Source organism: Vipera berus (genome assembly GCF_964194415.1).
Source record: "Vipera berus genome assembly, chromosome: 2".
NCBI lineage: Eukaryota > Metazoa > Chordata > Lepidosauria > Squamata > Viperidae > Vipera > Vipera berus.
In genome coordinates this window covers 126,885,979-126,908,648 of record NC_138203.1, presented here as the reverse complement: position 1 = coordinate 126,908,648, position 22,670 = coordinate 126,885,979, and the positions used below count along the sequence as shown (strand labels likewise).

At 38.6% G+C, this 22,670-nt stretch overlaps 2 protein-coding genes across 2 annotated transcripts; one reads left to right on the top strand and one right to left on the bottom strand.

Annotated features, from left to right (window-relative positions):
• The first annotated feature begins 308 nt into the window (after window positions 1-308).
• On the top strand, window positions 309-9,501 carry LOC308662551 (oxidoreductase HTATIP2-like). Its single transcript, XM_081318493.1, has 5 exons — window positions 309-1,091; window positions 2,504-2,611; window positions 4,195-4,332; window positions 7,643-7,704; window positions 9,187-9,501. The coding sequence occupies exons 1-5, from the start codon at window positions 918-920 to the stop codon at window positions 9,401-9,403; spliced, it is 699 nt and encodes a 232-aa protein (XP_081174619.1). The 5' UTR covers window positions 309-917; the 3' UTR covers window positions 9,404-9,501.
• Window positions 9,502-10,198: 697 nt separating this feature from the next.
• Window positions 10,199-14,238, bottom strand: LOC308662814 (olfactory receptor 5AR1-like; the record flags this gene model as incomplete). The annotated part of the gene is made up of 2 exons (XM_081318959.1): window positions 10,199-11,171; window positions 14,231-14,238. The coding sequence occupies 2 exons, from the start codon at window positions 14,236-14,238 to the stop codon at window positions 10,199-10,201; spliced, it is 981 nt and encodes a 326-aa protein (XP_081175085.1).
• Between the last annotated feature and the right edge of the window lie 8,432 nt (window positions 14,239-22,670).

Sequence of the window (22,670 nt, the reverse complement as noted above, 5' to 3'; positions counted from 1 at the left end):
TTGTTCCAATAATGCTGTGTTTCCATTTTCATTATCAGTTTTCAAATAATTGATTTCTTGTGAAGTTGAAGTTGCAATCCTGTATAGTTTTATTTGGGAAAGAAATTGTCACCGAATCTCTTGGGACTAAACATCTGCATTACATAGGGCAGGGCTTTTCAACCAGTGGTATGGGTACCACCTGTGGTACATTGGCACCTGGCAGGTGGTACGCAACCATCCTAGAAAAGTGGTAGTAGGGGAGGGGAATGAGCTGAACCGGTGGCAGCACTGCACAAGCCTGAGTGAGAGATGGTTGGAGCTGCAGGGCTGTCAGGGCTCAGAGGAAGCGCCAGGATCAGCACCAGGCTCCAGCCCAGAAGAAGCACTGATCAGCTGGAATGTTGCAGCATCTCCAGGGTCTTGTGATTTACATTCAGATGCTTGGCAACTGATTCATATTTATGAAGGTCACAGTGTCCCAGGGTCATGTGAAGTGACCAAAACCTGCTGCAACCACCCAGCAGAGGGGGGGGAGAATAAAAGCCAAACACCCCCCCACCCCCATTGCCAATCCTCAACAGAAATGCTCACAACAATGAAAACCTTTGTACAGGAGGAAGAGCACCACCGGGCGGGCAGGCAGGTGTCTAGCTCGGCTGTGGCTTGGGGGGCACTTTTTTCATTGCCATTGTAACTTTGAACAGTCACTAAGCGAACTGTTGTAAGTCGAGGACTACCTGTACTTCATCACTTTTTTTCCTTTTTTTTTTTTGTTCATCAAGCTTTTGACACCTTGTTCGGTGACTGGTGGTACTCGGATGTTGCCATATCCTAAGAGTGGTACAATGAGTGAAATGGTTGAAAAGCCCTGACATAGGGAACTGAATTGTAAATGCCATTTTTTAAAAAAATCACTGCTGTCTTTTGCCAACAGTATGATGGTTCACAGTTCAGAAGAACAGAAGAAACAAAACTGTTTCATCTTGGGTGCTTCTGGAGAAACTGGGAAAGAATTGCTACTTGAAATCTTAAAGCAGCAAAAATTATCTCGTGTGACCCTCATTGGCCGCCGAAAGCTAAATTTAGAAGGGACCCTTTACAGTAACGTGGTATGAAACAAAACATTTTTTTAATTTTACATTATTGCCTACCTTCTCATTCCCTTTAAAATTGGACAGAGATTTAAAGCTGGCTCTCTCTGAACCTAATTTGCATTCTAAATGCTAACCACATGAATTTTTGTTATATATTATTAAAGTCATCCTCAATGTAGTGCTCAGAAAAAATACTGTAAATTTATGCTACCTGAAAATCCAACCTTATCTCTCAATATTTCTTGATGGTAATGTTGATGAAATATACTTATAGTCATTAATAATATATTAAACATATTTTATTTTCTTCTCTATTCTATACCAATAGAACACCTTACCAATTTATCAAAAATATAAGTAATTGAAAATATTATTGAATACTCTATCCAAACTATAAGACAAGCAATTTTAAATACCTACTACATAAATAATTATTCATTTACTAACGCAGATGATAAAAGAATTTGGAAATCTAATTATGTAGGACATAATATAGTACATAATGTAAAGAATATGGTGCCATAAAGAAAACTGCCATATAAAAAAGAACTGGATGAATCAAATTGTCTTCAGTCTTTTATGTACTAGATTATAGTATCCATCACAGAGTTGCTGATATTTCAAGATACTGTAGCGTCTTTTTATATGGTGTAGCTCTTAAGTTAGCTTACAGGCACTTTTGATTCAGACATTTCTATGCTCCTTCTTTCAATTAAATCTTAAGTGGTTTACATAGCTGTTTACATATAGATATAAAGAATAACGGAGTTGGAAGGGACCTTAGAGATCTTCTAGTCCAACCCCCTGCTCAAGCGGGAAACCCTATACCATTTCAGAGATATGGCTGTCCAATTTCTTCTTAAGAACCACCAGTGTTGGAGCACCCACAACTTCTGGAAACAAGTCATTCCACTGATGAATTGTTCTAACTGCGGGGAAATTTCTTCTTAGTTCTAGGTTACTTCTCTTCTTGATTTATTTCCAACTTATCTTGGGTACATGAATCTATTCAATTCTTCAGTTCCTAAATGCTCCCAAGAATAACCATAACTTAACTAGCTTCTTGAACATCAGCCATGAGGGTGCTTTTCTTATTTCAGAGTGTAGCTTATTCCACAAGAAGGAAGCCTAGTAGAGAACATTTGCTTCTACGCTCCCTCTTATCACGCCACACCTGGAAGGAAACTTCAGCATTCCTTCTCTGTCTTGTCCAGGTTGTGCATTTTAATATTTACATTTTATTGATTGTTTGATAATTTCATCTTGGCTTCTCAACGTGAGTTGAGATTTTGTCATTAGTCAGGAGATGTTCTGTCTTCATTTGTTTTGGGAAGCAGGGAGACACATATATTTCATTTTCTCCATTGGAGTTTCCAGTTCTTTCTTTCATGTCTGGTTTTTTGTGTGTCTCTCCTGCCTGTTTCCAGGTCCAAGAAGTTGTTGACTTTGAGAAGCTAGATGAATCTGCTGCTGCCTTCCAAGGACATGACGTAGGATTCTGCTGCTTGGGGACAACCAGAGCCAAAGCTGGAGGGGTGAGGAGAAAAATAGGTCAATACCTGGGTCTGGGTGGAATTGAGAAAGGTGGAAAATTGAAAGGAAGTTAAGAGGTATAAAATACACCTTAGACTGGACTTTGCTGGCAGGTGGGATTTCATGGATTGTTTCAGCCTTTCCCAACTTGGCATCCTCCTGTTATTATTGGACTACAGTTCTAGTGGCTTTGGGTACTAATGGTAATTGCAGTTTCCATATACTTAGAGCAGGGGTGTCAAATTCAATTTCATTGAGGGCCGCGTCAGCATTGCGATTGCCCTCAGGGGGCCAGGTGGGTATGGCCAGGGTGGGTGTGGCCTACTGGGTGGGCGTGGCTAGAGTGCATATGGCCTACTGGGTGGGCATGGCCAGCTCTACATCGTTCGCATCAAGGGTGCCTATGGGGGCCTGGGACAGATCTGAGGGTCTCTGGCAGAAGGAGGGTCTCTGGGCCAGGGCCAAGGCAGTGGGGACCGTTCCCTCACTGTTTCCAGGATGGCTTCGCGGGCCGCATGAAACCACTTCGCGGGCCGCATCCGGCCCCCGGGCCTTGTGTTTGACATGTCTGACTTAGAGAAACCAAACTGGAAAATGTGAGTTCCTTGGGATCTGAGGGACAAAAGATTGAAGTGGTCGCTTGGCATTTTAAGGGAATGAGTTGGCCTGATGAGGAACAGGTGTGAAGACTTTAGAAGTTTAATATGTTTCTTCCAAAGTGCCAGAAGTGCTTATCAGCTTATCTTATCTTTTGCCCATGGTAAGCCAATTTGCATGCCAACTTTTCCAAATTTCATAGTTAACACAGGATTTTACCCAAGTCACCCAAATTGTACTGGCTGTTTACAGGTTTAATTTTTTTGGAGTTATCTTGCACCTTTGGTGGGACAACATCTTCTGGGCCAATGGTTGCACTTAATTTGAGTGCATGAGAAGGGTGGAGGAAGATCCAATATATCAAAAAATAAATTTGATCTCAGTTTATTTGCATTTACATTTACATTTAATTAAGCCTAACTATATGCAGTGACTCAGTGGGTTAGGACACTGAGCTTGTTGATCAGAAGGTCGGCAGTTTGGTGGGTCGAATCCCAAGTGCCACGTAACAGAGTGAGCACCTGTTACTCGTCCCAGCTTCTGCCAACCTAGCAGTTCGAAAGCATGTAAAAATGCAAGTAGAAAAATAGGGACCACTACGGTGGGAAGGTAACAGCGTTCCGTGAGCTTTGGCATCTAGTCATGCCGGCCACATGACCACAGAGACGTCCTCGGACAAGCGCTGGCCCCTAGAATTAAAAATGACTAGCACGCATGTGCGGGGGAACCTTTACCTTTACCTATACATTATGCTATTCTCTGATCAGCATGTATTTAATTTTTTCTTTCCACATTAAAATTAATAACAATTTTTGAGGTGCCTGATTGTCATAAACATAGTTTTGGAGATGAAACAGCCCTGAAGTCTCAGATTAGATAATTCTTGATGTGTCATCTCTTGATATGTCAAACTGGCTCCAACTCATTCCAGGTTATTGGAAAGGGGAGACTTTTTCAAATAAGTAAATACTACTTTCTCTAAATGCAGGATGGATTTGTGCGTGTTGATCGTGATTATGTTGAACATGCAGCAAAGCTAGCCAAAGCTGGTGGCTGCCACCACTTTATCCTAGTGTCAGGCCAAGGTGCAGATAGCTCCAGCAGATTCCTCACTCTAAAGACCAAGGTATGTCTGATGGGCTGCAAAACGAGATACGCAGTGGGTGAGAGAACCAACTGGTTTCAGAGTTCTCCCTGGTTGGGTCCCCAGGTTCTGTTTAATTTTTATATACAGAGTGCCAGTTCCTCCATTCTACTGCCATTCGGGATTAGACAGAGAAAGAGAGTTCTTATTTAACGTATCCTCCAAGGAGATCATGATTACATAGTTGGTTCTTTCCCCTACTCTTAATTTAAGCCTGAGGAAAACTCCCTATGAGATGGTTAGGTAGAGCTGGGAGCTGAATTCGAGTTTTCCCAAGTGTAGACTACCACTCTAATTCCATAATAGGCAATCTGATGCCTTCTAGATACATTCAGAGACAAACTCCAACATTCCCCAATAAATATTGCTTCAGCAGAGGAAGCAAGTCCCTTCTAGCGCAATGGCTCCAGGAGATACTGTTCTTTATTACAAATGTTATTCCAGGTTGCTCAAGTAATATGTGGAAAGGACAATGCTACACTATGACCTGCAGCATAATGTAGGTGGCAATACATTTTCACGAGAAAGATATTTTTTGGCTGAGGACCTATGATTTGTCAAATTCTAGCCATTACAGAGCATGCAGGTTAATTTTTTTCCTGCAGTTTATAATTCTAAGAGTGTAGCCTAATAGTACTTGTGAAGGTATATCTCTTCTGTCATATGAGGATCTTCAGCAATCCTTCCTTCTGCTTAATTTTTTTTTGGTATAAATATTTTATTAGAATTTTTTAACATAACATAAATCATTCAGTAATCTGTAAACAGTATGTTGTCTGGGTAACATTTATAAGACAGTCCTTAACAATTAATTTCTATGATCTATATTCCATATGTTAATTTCATTTGATTTCCCCTTTCCCCAAAGTATCTTTCTCTGCAAAACATTAGATTAAGGCAATTCTCATTATTTTAATTAACAACAGTTTATAGCTTCAATAATCCTACTTGTCATTTCAGTTGCCTTATCATAAATCCTGTTACCGTGTTTATTTCAGCTCATTTCTCCCCCCAATTTCTAAATATTCTTACAAGTGACAATCTTTTCAACATTTAACTATATTTACATTGGTGGATTTAATTTTATTTTTTCCATATAAACCCTCTCATGCTTTTATATTTCTTAATCAATAATTAAAAAAGTAGGAAGAGAAAAGAAAATAGAGAGACAAAAAAGAAGAAAAAAAGAAAAAGAAAAAAAGAAAGGGAAAGAAAAGAGAAACAAGAAAAAGAGACAAGAGCACTGAGATACAAAAAATAACATTTAACTTAAAATATGTATCCCTCCTAATTTAATATATATTTATTCCCTCAATTTCTTATTCTTTTTGACCATAGCTAAGAATGTATTTAATCTATTTAAACTTTAAGCATTCCATTCAGTAGTTCTAATCATCTAATCCTTTAACTCTCATTCAAAACACATTTTTATGCTTTTCTTATCGTCACATTTAAATAACTAAAACTTTTGCTTTTGTTTAAATCATTTCAACTTTTTTCAGAAGGAAAAAAACATATTATATTAGTTAAGGGGAAAAAATCATCCCTCTAGGAGTAGTATATTCAAAATTTTTCCATTTCTTTAGCCATATTCAAACATTTTTTTTCTTTTTTAAGTATTCTTTCTGATAATTTCCATCTTTTTTTCCTGAATTTCCATTTTAGTCATTTTTCTCTGGCCGTTGCCTTTCTTAATCAATATGTTTTGCTGCATCATTTGTTCCCTGTAATGAATTTTTTTTCATTCTTTTCCTTATCTTCAAAGTTGCTTAGACGTGTTAAAATATTTCCCATTTGGATTAAATCATAATTTTTATTTTATATGGTTCCATCTTCAAGTCTCTATTCTTAGAATTATGTTTAGTCACCTCTACTGTATTTTCTGGGACGCGGTGGCTCAGTGGGTTAGGACGCTGAGCTTGTCAATCAGAAGATCGGCAGTTTGGCGGGTCGAATCCTGAGTGCCACGTAGCAGAGTGAGCGCCTGTTACTCGTCCCAGCTTCTGCCAACCTAGCAGTTCGAAAGCATGTAAAAATACAAGTAGAAAAATAGGGACCACTGCGGTGGGAAGGTAACAGTGCTCCGTGCGCCTTTGGCATCTAGTCATGCCAGCCACATGACCACGGAGACGTCCTCGGACAAGCACTGGCTCTTTGGTTTTGAAACGGAGATGAGCACCGGCCCCTAGAGTCGGAAACGACTAGCACGCATGTGCGGGGGAACCTTTACCTTTACCTTTTACTGTATTTTCCTGAAAAATTTCTTGGAGTGAAATTAAGTTGAAAATAAGTTGATTCATGCTCTCAAGGTTATTCTGCATTTCCTTGTAGTTTAAAGTCATTGTCCTTTGAAATTTTTGCCGTTTATCATATGTTTCCTTTTGTGAAGTGATCATTTTATACGGTTACATCTTTAAGTCTCTATGCTCAGAATTTTGTTCAGTCATCTCTACTGTATTTTCCTGGGAAATTTCTTGGAGTGAAATTAAATTGGAAATAAGTTGATTCATGGTCTCAAAGTTATTCTGGATTTCCATGTAGTTTAAAAGCATTGTCCTTTAAAATTGTTGTCGCTTATCATATGTTTCCTTTTGTGAAGTATTCATTGCTTCAGCTTTGTTATTCTCACTTTGTTTACACAGCTGCATTTTCTAAAAACTTTGAGGGTCAGAGAAAAAAAAATCCTCATCCACTAGCAGGTGTCAGCATTTGCTCATTTTTCAGATCTTTCTAGTCTTTTTTTCTCTCTAAAGGTTAAGTTTCACTGTTAACCAAAAGGGTGGGAGCAGAGTCTCCTCCTCCTTTCCTTCTTCAGAGATCTCTTATTTGGGGGACTTTCTTCTTCAGGAAAATAGGTAGGATAGAGAAAATCAATATTCTTACCCAGATTCAAGCATGCTGTTTAAGATGCGCTTAGTTTAAAAGCTTATGGCTTCCGTTGTTGTTTTCAGCTATGGCTGGACATGAAGTTAGCCAGCCTTTTCTTCTGTTGGTTTCTGGGAGGCTTCTCCTGGACTGTTCAGAGAGACTGCCATCTCTCCTAAGTCCCAGGGATTTCCTTCCTTCATTCCACCCCTTCAGGGTGGGTTCTGGCTGGTTAGGGTCCCCAACAAAAAGAAATTTCAGCTGAAGGATTCGGCATTCCGAATCTTCCAACTGCTCCGCTGAAAAACAGGAACCGGAAGTTCCTTCTGCTTTATTTTGATGTGTATACTTTTCAGCTTCCATGTGTTTCTATGTACAGGAGAGAGAGCTCAACCAATGGAGGTTGTTTTATTTTTTCCTTCTTTAGGGTGAAGTAGAGAACAGGATAAAGGCACTTGGATTTGACAGATTCTCCATATTTAGACCAGCGTAAGTATATTGTATATGTGAATCTGATGGAAGAACAAACCGTCAGTTGATCGGCATGTAGAAGGATGCTCGTTCCATCACATAGGAAATTGTATTAGTTGTGAGTGTTGCTGATTAGTTAAGATTTGAAGTTTCTCATTGTAACAAAATTAGTTATTTAATTCAACTTCTTTTTTTAGCAATTGCTTTAAAAAATTAATAACCTTACTTCTTGTAGGCTGGTTAGGGTTAGGGTTAGGGTTAGTCAAGAGTACACCAAATAAGCAGCGTAGATGTAGAAAGGTTTCATTGCAATGTAGCCAATTTCAAAATTTGATCTCCAAGAATGGAGCTACGAGTATACTTCCATTCACACATGCTTAAGCAAATTGGTCAAAACTAATACCAGTGGTGATTTTGAGTAAATTTGAGAACCTAAACCACAGGTATCATTTATGCAGAGTCAGATTTAAGAGTTTATTTTGTATGTAATTGGGGATGCAGTCCAAGTCACAATGCTGTGAAGCAGATTAACATACAAATGAGTAAGTTAATTTGTTTTGTTTTTCATTGATGAGCAGAAATTTAAGCCCTGGCCCTCGCCAAGGCAAAACCAAAATTCACACTGCAGATCACAGAGAACCATTTTCCTTCACCTGTGGCTGTTCAACATATTATTTGAACCACACAGATTCATAGCAGGAATTAACAACAGCCTTTCCCAGGGCCATTGCTTTCTCAGCCAAACTATATATACAGCTACCATGGTGTGGCTGTCCTTTCCTAGCTTGGGCAAATACCTTTGCTCTACTGGAAACACAATTTAGTATTATCTTTTTCTTTTTAAGGATTTTCTATAATTGGTTAATTTTGGTATCCCCAGCAACAGTTGTTGCCTTATCAAGAAGTTTTATTTCTTCACCATCTCTCTGGTCTTGTATGCACCTCATTTCTCACCTTGAAGAAAAAGAAGTAAAATCAACCAATAAACTGCTGAGTGTGCACAGGATTTTTTTCTGTTTTCTGATTTAGGTGTGTTTTAGGATGAAGCAGAGCATAACTGTTTTTAACAAAATTCTTAGAGCTTGATTGAACTGTGCTTTTTCCCTCTATTATATAACCAAGGAGATGCACTACAATATTTCCATTTATACAAAAGAGCCAATAGGGACAAGAATCAATTCAGCTAGAAGCACCATCTTAAGCATTAGTACTACATAATGTTACACTTGTAATCAAACTTTTCAGTACATTCTATTGACAGGCAGGTAAATTTTATCAAGCGTTCTATCAATAATCAAACATTATAATGAAGGCTTTCATGTATTAAAACCCACTGTTCCTATCTCATACTTCCCTGGCTTGTTTTGCAATTATCTTGCTACATACTTCTTTGTTGTGAATAAGAAAATATTATCTTCTTGTCGCTGCTTTGTTGACAGCAATAAAATCCAGATAATACGTAACTGAGAAAAAAGTTCCTTTTCTGCCTGTCTTCTCTAGGTTGCTGCTATGTGATCGCCAGGAATCTCGGCCTATTGAATGGATGGCCAGAAAAGTCCTAGGAGTGGTAGCCCATTTCTTTCCCACGTATATGTCTATCCCTGTCACAACACTGGCCCGAGCAATGGCCAATATTGCAGTGATGCCAGCAAAAGATGGGCAGAAAGTGGAGGTGCTGGAAAATGCAGACATCCATGCCCTTGGTCAGTCAAAGTAATCAACAGAGAAGAAGGGATGTTTCTTGGATAGCTTTGTAATGAAGGGGTTTCATTGATTCCCAAAGCCCAGCTTTACTTGCAATTTTTTTTATACTGCAGAGGCTCTTTGAATAATAAGAACCTATGACTTGCATTTGAATTGCTTTTGATAGGATTGTTGTATCAGGAGCATGTGATCCTGAAATAACTTTTAAAAAAAGCTTTAATGTCATTGGTGCTCTTTCAAAAGCTTTAAACGTGGATCCTGCCTCTTAATAAAATTAACTAATTAGCTATGGAATTGTGTATGGTCTGTTGATTAAACACTAACGTGTTGCAACTTAAAAATGCATGGTGGACGGAATGAAGATATGAATGTATAAACTTTATTATGGTCAAAATCCAGGAATATCAGGTAGAATGCAGAAACATTTATACAGTAGCCATATACAAAATTCACTAGTTTTATAGGAATGTTATGAAGAGCTCCTGTTAATCTCATTTCAGGCCTTATATGCTGCTGCAGAGACTTCGGCTTATTTGTTGCCTAGGTGCCTATCTAATACACCAACTCTTCATTTAGTGACTTCGTTCTGGTCCACCATCCAGGCCATTAAGCAAAATGGTCATTAAGACTTTCTGAAGTCTAATTCTTAGCCATTTGCATATGGACTATAGGGACCCTGAATAAACAAAGATAAAGGGGAGATGCAATCCATTAACTGGTTCGTGAAACTTCTCACACCACCAGCCTATGCTTGAGACTGTCATAAGGCAAACTTATGAGTGATGTTCAACCATTTCCATCTTCCAAGCTACCTCAGGGCCAGGATCTTCCTGGTCAACAGATGTTTCATAGCCTCTTTCACATCTTTGTTCCTCAGGCTGTAGATGACTGGATTCAGAAGAGATATCACCAGAGTATAAAACAGAGAGACCACCTTGTCTTGATCTTGTGATCCATCCTTGCATCTTGGCTGGGCATATATGAAGATGGCAGTGCCATAGAAGAGGCTCAGAGTGATCAGGTGGGAAGAGCAGGTGGAGAGGGCCTTTTGTCGTCCTTGAGTAGAGTGTCTCCAGAGGACATTCCACAAAACCCAGAGATAAGAGACAGAGATGGTAGTGATGGTTACTGTGGCAATGACAGTTGTGGAAACAAAAAGGATTACTTCAGAAAGCTGAGTGTCAGAGCAAGAGAGCTTCAAGACAGCAGGGATATCACAGAAGAAGTGGTTGATATGGCTTGGCCCACAATAGGACAACCGGAAAGCTCCGCTAGTCTGAACGATGGAACCCACTAAACCACAACTGTAAGCCCCCAGCACAAGGCAAATGCAATTCTTGTGGGTCATGAGTAAGGTATAAGTCAAAGGGTGGCAAATGGCCAGGAAACGATCATAGGCCATGGCTGCCAGGAGAAAACATTTTGTTGTCGCCACAGTAGTAAAACAAAACATCTGAGCTGTAGAAGATGGAAGAGAAATGGAAACCTTGCCCTTTTGTAGATGAGCCTCCAGTGCCTTGGGTGCAATGACTGAGGAATAGCAAAGATCCAAGAGAGAGAGGTTGCTGAGGGAGAAGTACATTGGAGTGTGCAGACACTGTTCAGTTCTGATCAAGGTGACCATCCACCCGTTGCCCAGTACTGTAAGCACATACAGGAGAAGGAGCATGCTAGAGAAGAGAGGACTCAATTCAGGTTTCTCTGTAAAGCCTAGGAGAATGAATGTGGTCACAGTGCTTCTATTTTCATCTTCTGAGGAACTGTGGCTGGGCCTGTGAGATCTTCAGACGAAACCATAGATATGGTCAGTGCTTTTTTTCTAAAAAAAAAAAAGGTGCCGGAACTCAGAGGTGCTGTCATTAGGAGTGATGCCGGTGTCTTGCTACGGCATCGCCACCCGTCCTTTGTACCCCTGCCCCTGCCGCTCAGAGCCACATACTGCCGGGATTCCCCTCCTCACAGCTGCCATAGGGATTCCCCTCCCTGCAGTTGCCATGCCACAGCCCATGCTGAACCCTGACCCGGAGCTGCTCTGAACCCCGACCCAGAGCTGTGTTCCTCATGGCAGTGGTCTCCGGCGCCAAATAGCCTCTTTGCAACCATAACCAGAAAAATTTGTAACAAACATTGAAATTCTCAAGGCCATGTTTGGTATTTCCCAGCAATCTGTTACTGGAAAGAAAAAGCAATCCCTGCTGCATTACTGATCCCAGAGAAGCATTTGCATGTATTAAGGTATCCTTAGGGTGCCATAGTTATGGATGAGAAATATTGGTTGCAAAGTTGGCATTTCTGGATGTAATACAGATATTTTGGACTTATTTTTGTTTCTTTGCATGTTTGATATTTTTAAAAAGGCATATGCTACTGACTACACTTATGCACATATGTAACATCTTTTGCTAGGATACATGACCACTGCTTGTCCAGGATGTGAAAAGTGACTAAACAAAATTTTAATGTACAGATAATACCACCAGAAATTATTTTAGCCTTTTTAATAAATGTTGTTATTGATGTTAAGCTCACCATGAAAAACATCATATATTGTTATGTATACAGAAGGTTAATTATTTAAAGACTGAAATGCAACATAACTAGATTCTAAATAATCTGTTTTTCACAACACACAACAGTCCAAACAGTAAAAGTAAAGTCCATATTAAGAATATTTCATTCTTAAGAATTGTTTAATCTAAAGTGGTTTAGTTGTAATAGATGGTTATAGATTCAAAATAGTTTTCAAGAGTGTACAAAAGATACCATTTTTTTCTAGCATCAGCTAAATTAGACATATTACGTTGAGAAAAATGTTTCTCATTTTTTCCTGTTACCTTTACTGATTTCATTGCAGAGATGTTAACATAGGAAATAGATTATTTTCTTATCTAATTTTACCTTCCAAAAGACAGAAGCAGATGAAAAATGTGAGGTTCTTTCCTGTTCGCTTTTTTGAATTAGCTGTTTTAGATTCTAAAGGTTTAGTTAGTAAAGAAGTAATCTTGTAAATAATTTTAATGTCCTCCTCTACTGTAGGATAGGCAACCTTGGCTCTTTTATGACTCAAGGACTTCAACTCCCAGAATTCCTGAGCCAGCATAGCTCAGCTTGGAAACCTCTCTCTTTCCCCTGAGCATGGCTGGCTCAGGATTTCTGGGAGTTGAAGTCCACGAGTCATAAAAAGAGCTAAGATTGCCTACTCCTAAAGCCAATAGAGGGAGCTTTTTTTGCAAAAAAAAAAAAGGTGCCGGAACGCCGTTCTGAGTGTTCTATGAGAAAAAAAGCCCTGGATATGGTACATCACAATAAATAGGTAAACATTCAGCTCCATCCAATTGCCCCAACTCTGCCTTGAAATAAGGGATTACAGAATCATAAAAAAGGAGTTACTGTATAATAAATATGCCAAGTTAATTATGCATTTAGGTGAAAAAAAATAACATCTAAAGGCTGGCTGGCTCAGGAATTCTGGGAGTCATAAAAGAGCCAAGTTTGCCTACCTGTGACCAGGTGAAAAAAAAACACCTAAAAGCTGTTTATCAAGCAAAAAAAAAGCATTTTATTTTAATTGTATGTGTAACTAATGATTAGGTATAGTTCATTTATTTATAAAACATTTGTTGCCCACTTTGTATCCATAGACTCTGCACAGCTTACAACAGTGAGAAGGGCTAGGAAACTAATATATTTCATTTTAAGCAGGTATTTTCTAACCTACACATTGTTTATCTGGAAGGCCGCCAAGGGGTAAATCAATGACAAGCGTGATGCAACAATGCACAAACTCAGAAGCTTCCACCCACGCTGAGCCCTCTGTTTTTGCCTGCCCCATAAGGACAAATGAACAGGTAGCAGCATGGGAGGAAGCCCTGCTATGTATGGGTCAGGCTGGAAAGAGGTTTGATTATTTTAGGAAAGGAATTATATGCAACATTTACTAACTTTTAGTAGACATTATCAGTATTTTAAAATACTAGACAGGAAAGCAGCCTCCCACCGTCCTGCTCGCTGCTTCCATGCCTGTTTCACTTTGATTCCAGCTTCACTCCAACTTTGGCTCCAGATTTTGAGCCAGCTTCAGAGCTCAGTCATTCCTTTTTTCTGTTCGTTCTGTTGGGAGGTTTTGTGGAATATTTTCCTATATCCAGTTATCACCCTTTTCTACCTCCTGATTTCATTCCAGTGAAAGTTAAAAAGGAAAGAACCAGGCATGATTCGGGTTAAAAATTGTGCAGCATACTGAATAAATGCCGTATAGTTACTTTTCTACTCTACTGATTTCTTGAAGCTCTATTAATCACAGTTTTTAGAATTTGTTTTAAATGATTGGCAGTGGCAACCCGCACAAACCACTGAGTAGGAAGAGAGTCTGTGGTGGATTATTTCAGATCAGAAGTCCTACAAGACTTGCACCAACTTGTAAGGTGGAGGGCGGGTTTAATTCAATAAATGTAAGTTTAACAAAATTTAATTAAGTTTTAGTTATAGTGGGCTGAAACCTGCTCAATTTTTTATATGTTCCTAGCATATCTTGTTTTTACTCTGAATTAATCAAATCAGTAGCAAGGCTGTGAGAGGAATGGAGCTTTTTGATCATGGTAAAGGAGAAATCTTTTTACAGAGAATCCTGTATTCTCCCAGAGACTATAGGAATGCATTCTTAATTGCCTTTATTTGATTGCATTAAAATCAATTTCTAATGAATATCAAGACTGGCTTTTTCAAAAGCAAACTGAAAGATTTAACATTTAAAAAATCATTTTTTAATTTTAATAATGCATAACACGAAACTAAATATTCCAGCTAAGCTCTGTAAGATAAAGTTGTTTTAATGACTCACCTGTCCATGATTTCTCACTGAACATTTATCATCAAGCTACAAAAGAAGAATCATCAGATCACTTGATGGCAAGGAACAAAAGGGGCAATGGTGGATGCCAGCGTTTGAGAAGATAATGATGCTAATTTGGAAAAGAGAATGTTTCGACAGCTAGCACTAGCATATTGGAAGTTTTCACATATATTGTTTTTTTTTTAAAAAAAATAGTGTGCAGATTCTTGAGTTTCCATTGAGGTTGGTTTGTTTTATTTCCAAAATAATATTTAAATATTGAAATTTCAAACATTTTACCTCAGAATAAGACTTTTTAAATGTTGGGTCCTGAAATCCTTCAGCAATAAACTTAATAATGCATTAAGCTAGATAATATTTTAATCATCTGCTTGTTAGGTTACTTGCATACTGTGAAAATTAGACCACCCAGATATGAAGACCTGGAATAAGGCAATCCTTGCTTTACCTAGAATTTTCAGGCAGTTTTCGTAAAATCATGAATTGGAAGGATCCAGTGTCTCATATAGATGGCTGTGCAATTTCTTCTTGAACGCATCCAACGAAGATGGTTTACCATCTCTCTAAATGGTCAGGGCTAACTGCTTCCATTGTTGATTTGTTCTTAATGTTAGGACATTTTTCAAGCAGAATTTCCTTTTCTATAATAAAGACAAGTATTCCATGTCTGGTATTTTGGAATGATATATGAATAGCAACAGTCTTCTGTATGACATTTTTTCAGGTACATAAAGAGTGCTCTCCTGCTGTTCTTCTATGTTAACATTCCCACATATATCAGAAAAAGCTTCCATTGTTTATTTGTTCTTAATGTGCTGTTAGAGCATTTAGCATTTAAGGGGTTAAAAGCTGTCTCCTTAAGAGATGGCCTCTGGGAAATGTAGTTTAGTTGTTCATCAGTTCTATGTCTTACTGGTCACTGGGAGGGACTTCAAAGTTTATTACAGGATTTTCTGGCTACATGCCAAGGTTGTAAAAAGCCTTTGTCTAATCAAGCCTCATGCATGCTTTGGCTGATATCCTCAACCATGCTTCACTGAAATGGGGTAATTAATTTCTTTTTACACTATGTGAATGGACAGGATGTGAAACATGTGACAGATGTATCTACAGCAAACGTGAGTTACTGCTTAGAATTCATGATTAATAAATATTTTGTTTAAAACCATTCTCTGGAGTTTATCCTATCTGGAAAATGGCTAATGCATTTGCCCACATTCCAGAATACCTAATGTTAGGAAGCTTTTCAAGCAGAATGTCCTTTCTATAATAAAGACAAGTATTCCATGTCTGGTATTTTGGAATGATATGTGAATAGTGATAGTCTTCCGTATGACATTTTTTCAGTTACATAAAGAGTGCTCTCCTGTTGTTCTATCCTATGTTAACATTCCCTCATATATAAGAAAAAGCGTGAAAGAGAGTTTAGTATAATAATGTGCCTTGGCAATGGTGAAAGAATATTTAAGAAAGACCACAGTGTCAACATATACTGGCTCTTAAAGCAATGCCCTCCGTGGGAGACTTACCTTCAATGCAAATTAGCTACCAATGAACAAGAAATCAGCAACAAATGCATTTGAGAGAGTTTAGTTCTGGACCTTGACTTCTCTGGTCTTTTATGAAAGCTGTGCCAGAGGTACAAATCTGTGATGTACAACCTGGCCTGAAAGCTCCATTAATTGTGATGCATCTGTGAGCTTTTATTTGTGATCTCACAGAAACTGGGGGAGTTGTAACCTGGCCTGAAAACTCCATTAACTGTGTTGCATCTGTGAGTGTTTGTTTCTGATGTCATAGGAACTGGGGTGAGGAAGGACCAAGAGAACATTCCAGGAAAAGTGCCAGCTCTGATTAATTCATCACCTAAGAATAGCAGCAAATGACAATTACATCAAATTCACATATAGGGAAAAGAGGGCAAATTCAGCTTTAGTCTGGCAAATCAAGAATGGCAGATAGCAGTTCTTTAAAACTGAGTTGTTTACCTATAGACAAAATCTTGCCAGACTGAGCACTCTGCGATCTGCATCTACAATATATTCTGTGAACTCCTAGGGAGGAGCTGTCTTCACCCTCTTTCTCATACACATAGTATCTGAGCTGAGTTGCCTCTTACTCCTCTGGAATGCACCTCCTCCCTCCTGGGGACCCAACTCCTCACTACACTCCATCACTTCATTAAACACTATGTTAGGCATATGGTGTTAGCCTACAATGTTGGGTTGAAAATATATTAACCAAGATGTTATGTCTTTAAGATGTTAATTGGCCAATGGGTGTGTAAGTGTTCTCATGGCCATAAGAGGGAGCTAGTAACGTAGCTTCTTTCTCTCTCTGAATTCACTGCTCTCTACTGTTACTGTTTTTGCTCTGTTACCTGGACCGGTAAGAAGACTTTGTATTTTGGATTGCTACTTGGACTGTTTATTTTTGATTGTGCATTTTTGTTCTTACACCACCTCAAAAGTAAACTACTTTTTGCTTTTACAACTCAGCGTACTCTTGTGTGACTCTTACTGCTCTCAGTACCCTTCCTTGTCTGTGCAACTCTTTGGTAGCACAAGGAGATCTCTGCACAACAAATTCCTTAACACTGGTTATGGGCCCAGGCCTGTACTGAGAGTTAGTACACACAGTATCCTAGCTGAGTTTGTGTTAGCTATTTGGTGTAAAATGGCACAAGAACTGTTGTCAGGCATCTCCTGGATAACCCGGTTGGATGGGACAAACTATGTTTCCTGGTCCATGAAATGCTGCTTGCTTTTGCGCAAGGAAGGACTATGGACTGTTGTAAATAATCCACCTGATACTACTGCTTGGGATGCAAATAATGAAGAGGATGCAAAGAAGATAGACGACTTTAAAAGAAACAATGAGAAAGCTCTTTGCATTATTGGACTAACACTGAATGACCAGCAGCTTGTCCATATTCGTGGTGAGGAGTCTGCTGCTAGGTGTTGGGGTGTTTTGCGAAGGCTTTATGTTTGTGACAGTGTGGGTGCACATATACACCTTAAACGTAAGCTGTTTTGGGCTCGTCTGCAAAAGAATGGAGATATGCTGACCCATTTAAACTACATGAAGGCAACTTTTCAAGAGTTTCATGAAAAGGAGCTGATTTTTTCAGAGTTGCATCAGGTCTACATTATTCTGTCATCTTTGGATGAGAGTTATGATGGGTATGTTTCTTCTTTGGAAGTCCTGACCAGAGAGGAACTGACATTGACTAACATTACTGGGAGACTGCTGGAAGAGTCCAGAAGAAGACGTGACAGAGACCAGCTGAGAGAGACACAGCCACGAGAGGAGCAGCAATTTACCACTGCTAACAACGTCAAGAAATGTTATTCTTGTGGGGCTAGAGGGCATATAGCCAAATTCTGTAGAAAGGGTAAAAACAGAATGTAAATAGCAGTGGGAAGGCTAAGAAGAGCATTGGTTTGGCTGTTTCTGGTGAACCAACATCCAGAAATAATGAATTGTGGGTTGTTGATAGTGGGGCTTCACAATGCATTACTAAAGAGAAAAAGAGGTTTATTAATATGAAAAACAGCAACCAATATGTTTCACTAGCCAACAGTTGGAAGATGAAGGCCTCTGGTGAAGGTAATTCCTATTGTCCATGCATTGATGAACAGTTACCTATGTTATTTATACCTAAACTAAGATTCAACCTGTTATCTGTAAGGGAATTGGTTAAAGTTGGGTTTGTGGTAACATTCAGAGGGGAGCAATGCACTATTGAGAGGAATGGAACCTGTGTAACTGCTAATTTGAAAAATGGTTTATTTGTTCTCACAAGTAACCAGGTTAGTACAGTAAAAGCTAATTCAATATGTGAGAACAAGAAGCCACATGATGAATGTATACATTTATTGCATAGGCGGTTAGGGCATGTAAACTTTAACTCACTACGTAAAACAGTTGAGTTAGTAGAAGGAATTAAACTGAAGCCATGTAGTAAGTATTTGAATTGCAATGCCTGTAATCAGGAAAAGAGTAAGGTAACTCCTGCAAACAGGTTAAACGGCTTCAAAACAACTGTTCCTTTGGAAGTTGTGTTTGCAGATTTAATTGGACCCATGAAACCAAGTTTAGGAGGATCATGTTATATTTTAAGTATACTGGACCATTACTCTCGATATGGTTTCTGTTATCTGCTTAAGTCAAAGGCAGACACTTTCCAACAATTTGCAAACTGGCTGAGGTTCGTCGAGAGAAAAACAAAGAGAAAGGTTCAGTGCATAATTACTGATAATGGCACTGAATTTACAAACAAGCGCTTTGTTGATATGCTAGAATCAGCTGGCATTGAGCATAAACGTTCAGCCCCTTATAGGCCTCAACATAATGCATTTGTTGAGAGATGTGGGCAAACGTTACAAGCCATGATTAGAACCATGATAAAAGATTCTGGCTTAACAGATAGACTGTGGGGGGAGTCAGCAAAATGTGCAAACCATGTTCTGAATATAGTTGTTAATACTTCTACTGGTAAAATACCATACACAATATGGCATGGTAGAAAACCAAACCTTGATTACCTGCACACGTTTGGCACCCCAGCTTGGGTCCACATTCCTGCACAACTCAGGAGTAAAGGCCAACATAGGGCTAGGCAATTATACTTCGTAGGTTATGAAGCTAATCACAGATCCTATCGTTTCTGGGAACAAGGCACAACTAATGTATATAATAGTGCAAGTGCCAAATTCCTTGAGCACGTTGGTTCGGATAGATTAGAGCAAGAAACTGTTAATACTGATCCTCTAGTGTTTGAGGACTCCTCTGATAACGTAACTAGTAATGATAATACATCTCCTGTAAATATAAAATATGAAGAGGAGATAGGGGAGATAAAAGATGAATCAGAGGAAGGAAAGGAGTCGGAAATTCAAAGCCCTGTAATTCCTTGGCGTTCAACGCGCATCAGACGTCCACCTGATCGCTATGAAGCAAGTGTAATATGTCAAGTTAGTTTAGAGCCTTCTAACTATGATGAGATCAGGATGTATCCTGAAAAGGAACAGGCATCATGGAAAGCTGCAATGAACAGGGAGTTGAAGTCTTTGCAGGATCTTAAGGTCTATGAGAAAGCAAAATTGCCACCTGGTGAGCAAGCTATAGGATGTAAATGGATTTATAAAATAAAGAAGCGTGTAGATGGGACCGTAACCCATAAGGCACGTTTGGTTGCACAAGGTTTTGCCCAAACTACTGCGGATTATGATGAGGTGTTTGCACCCAGTCTGAGGGCAACTACCTTAAGAGCAGCTTTAGTAAGGGCGGCTAAAAACCAATATATGGTTAACCATGTAGATATTGAAACTGCATATTTACATGCTCCATTGCAACATACTATTTATTTAAGAATACCACCAGGATTGACCAATGATAGAGACCATGATTGTTGGGAATTAAAGAAAAACCTCTATGGATTGAAACAATCAGGCTATGAGTGGAATAAATGTTTAGTTAATGAGTTAAGTGCATTAGGTTTTATAGCCAGTAATGCTGATCCTTGTTTGTTTAGAAGAGAACACAACGGAGTATTATCTTTTCTTTTATTATTCACAGATGATATTGCAATAATAACAAAAACTGAGTTAGAAGCACAAACTATCATTTCAAGATTGCAAAATAAATTCACAATTAGGAATCTTGGACAAATAAGCCACTATTTGGGGTTAGATATTGTGAAAACGAATAGGGGTTTTAAGGTGTCGCAAGACAGTAAAATATCTCAGTTATTAAAGAGATACAATATGGAAATGTGTAAACCAGCAAAAACTCTGATGGCTATGGATTTTAAGGACACTAATGTTGAGAGTCCTGTATTTGATAAGACTATGTACCAATCTTTGATAGGAAGTCTTATGTATCTGAGTAATTGGACTAGACCTGATATTTCTTACTGTGTAAACCAATTAGCTAGGTACAACAATAATCCAACTGTTAGACACTGGCAATCAGCTAAACGAGTATTGAGGTATTTGAAGCAGACTATTCACTACTCGTTATATCTAGAGCCAAATCATGAGTTAATCCTTACTGCATATGCAGATGCGAGTTTTGCCTCTGATACAAGCACTCGTAAATCTACCTCAGGGTTGGCTGTAATGTTGAGTGATTCTTTAATTGGATGGAAGTCCATTAGACAAAAACACATAAGCTTATCTACAATGGAGGCTGAATTTTCATGTCTATCAGTGTTATGTACAGAACTGCTAGTGTACAAACAATTATTGTTAGATATGGGTTTAAATGTAAATGATCCATTCATTGTATATGAGGACAATCAAGCTGCAATAAAGATGGCTAACAATGCTGCAGTAAGAACAAGATCCAAGCATACTGATCTTCGTTATTTAAATGTCAGACAATGTGTCAAAGATAAATTAATACAGCTAGAGTATTGTTCATCTGATGTAAATATTGCAGACCATTTTACGAAGGTACAAAGTGCTGTAAAACACAATGCTAATTGTGAAATAATGTGCATAAGATTGTAAGAGTTATATATTATTCTACCCAAAGGGGAGAATGTTAGGCATATGGTGTTAGCCTACAATGTTGGGTTGAAAATATATTAACCAAGATGTTATGTCTTTAAGATGTTAATTGGCCAATGGGTGTGTAAGTGTTCTCATGGCCATAAGAGGGAGCTAGTAATGTAGCTTCTTTCTCTCTCTGAATTCACTGCTCTCTGCTGTTACTGTTTTTGCTCTGTTACCTGAACTGTGTATTGACCTCTGGACCGGTAAGAAGACTTTGTATTTTGGATTGCTACTTGGACTGTTTATTTTTGATTGTGCATTTTTGTTCTTACACTACCTCAAAAGTAAACTAATTTTTGCTTTTACAACTCAGTGTACTCTTGTGTGACTCTTACTGCTCTCAGTACCCTTCCTTGTCTGTGCAACTCTTTGGTAGCACAAGGAGATCTCTGCACAACAAATTCCTTAACACGATCTATATCATAGAAAATAATGCATAATGTTTCTTTCACAACCACCATGTTATATTCATTATGCCTTGAATTTTGATAAGCCCTCGGGGAGGACCAGAAATAAGGAAAAAAGTTTTACCATTAACCATTTCCTTGTCCTTTTCTTTAATACGTATCATGGTCCACAATAAAAAGTTGTTGCTTTTCCCTTGGTCATGACTTAAAGATAGCAAATGTTCAAGAGTAACATTAAAAAGTAAATTAAGGTCCTGTAAGGTCTGGAAAGTAACTACTGGTCCCTGCTGACAGCAATGCCAGGAGTACATCATGATATTACTAGAACTTATTCTGTGCCACTTTTAGGTCTCAGGATCCTTTGCCAGCTTAGCTCCCTCCAGCTTTGTGGGCTTTGGGTGATACGTAGATTGGAAATTCTTGGAATGGAAGACCAATTTACTTGAAGGGCTCAACATTTGGGAAGACTAGTTTAGTGGATTCTGTCACAACTCTCCAACAACCTCGTAAATATTAAAGCTTTGGTGAGAAGAGATGAAGCAGAAATGAAGAAAGCGAGAAATCGAGAAATCAAGTTGTAGTACACTATTTTAAATGGATTAAAGACCAAGACTTTCAACGTTTATTTGGTCAAGATTAAAATAGATATCATATCTCTGGTTACTCTTAATGAACTTTTGCTGACTGACTGAGATGCTGATGTTTTATGAATTTGTTTATAAATAAGAGATGGGCTATAGAAACAAGAGTTTATTTGTGGTACTTAAGAGAAGATAATGTTTATTACCTTCTGTTATACATCACAAATGAACTCTTCTTTCTATATCCCATCTCTTATCTATAAACAAATCCATAAACAAATGCTTTGTGATATTGAAGAAAAGGTAATAAGTGATGGCTCAGCACTTAAAGTTGCTGAGCTTTCAGATGGGAAAGCTGACAGCCTGGGTTCGAGACCCTAGCTCCATGCAATGGGGTAAGCTCCCATTATTTGCCCCAGCTCTTGCCCACTCAGCAGTTTGAAAGCCTGCAAAAGTAGATTAATAGGTACCACTTCAGTAGGAAGGTAACAACATTTTGTGCACTTTTGGCATATAGCCATGCTGGCCACATGACCATGGAAATCATCTTCAGACAATGCTGGTTCCCTCAGCTAAGAAACAGATGAGCACCACACAACTGGCATGGAAATATTTACCTTTCTAATAAGTTACTAAAATTAGTTATAGGGAGATGTCATATATACATATGCATATACCTATACATAAACATATACAATTATTAGGCAAATATTTTGACCATAGCATCATTTTCATGCATATTTTCCACCTCCAAGCTGTATAAACCTGAATGCTTAGTGGATTAGTCTGTACTAGTAATGGTATTCAAAGCCCTACATGGCAGGGGTCCGGAGTATCTGAGGGAACACCTGCTGCCGGCATCGACTTCCCTCCGCCCTGT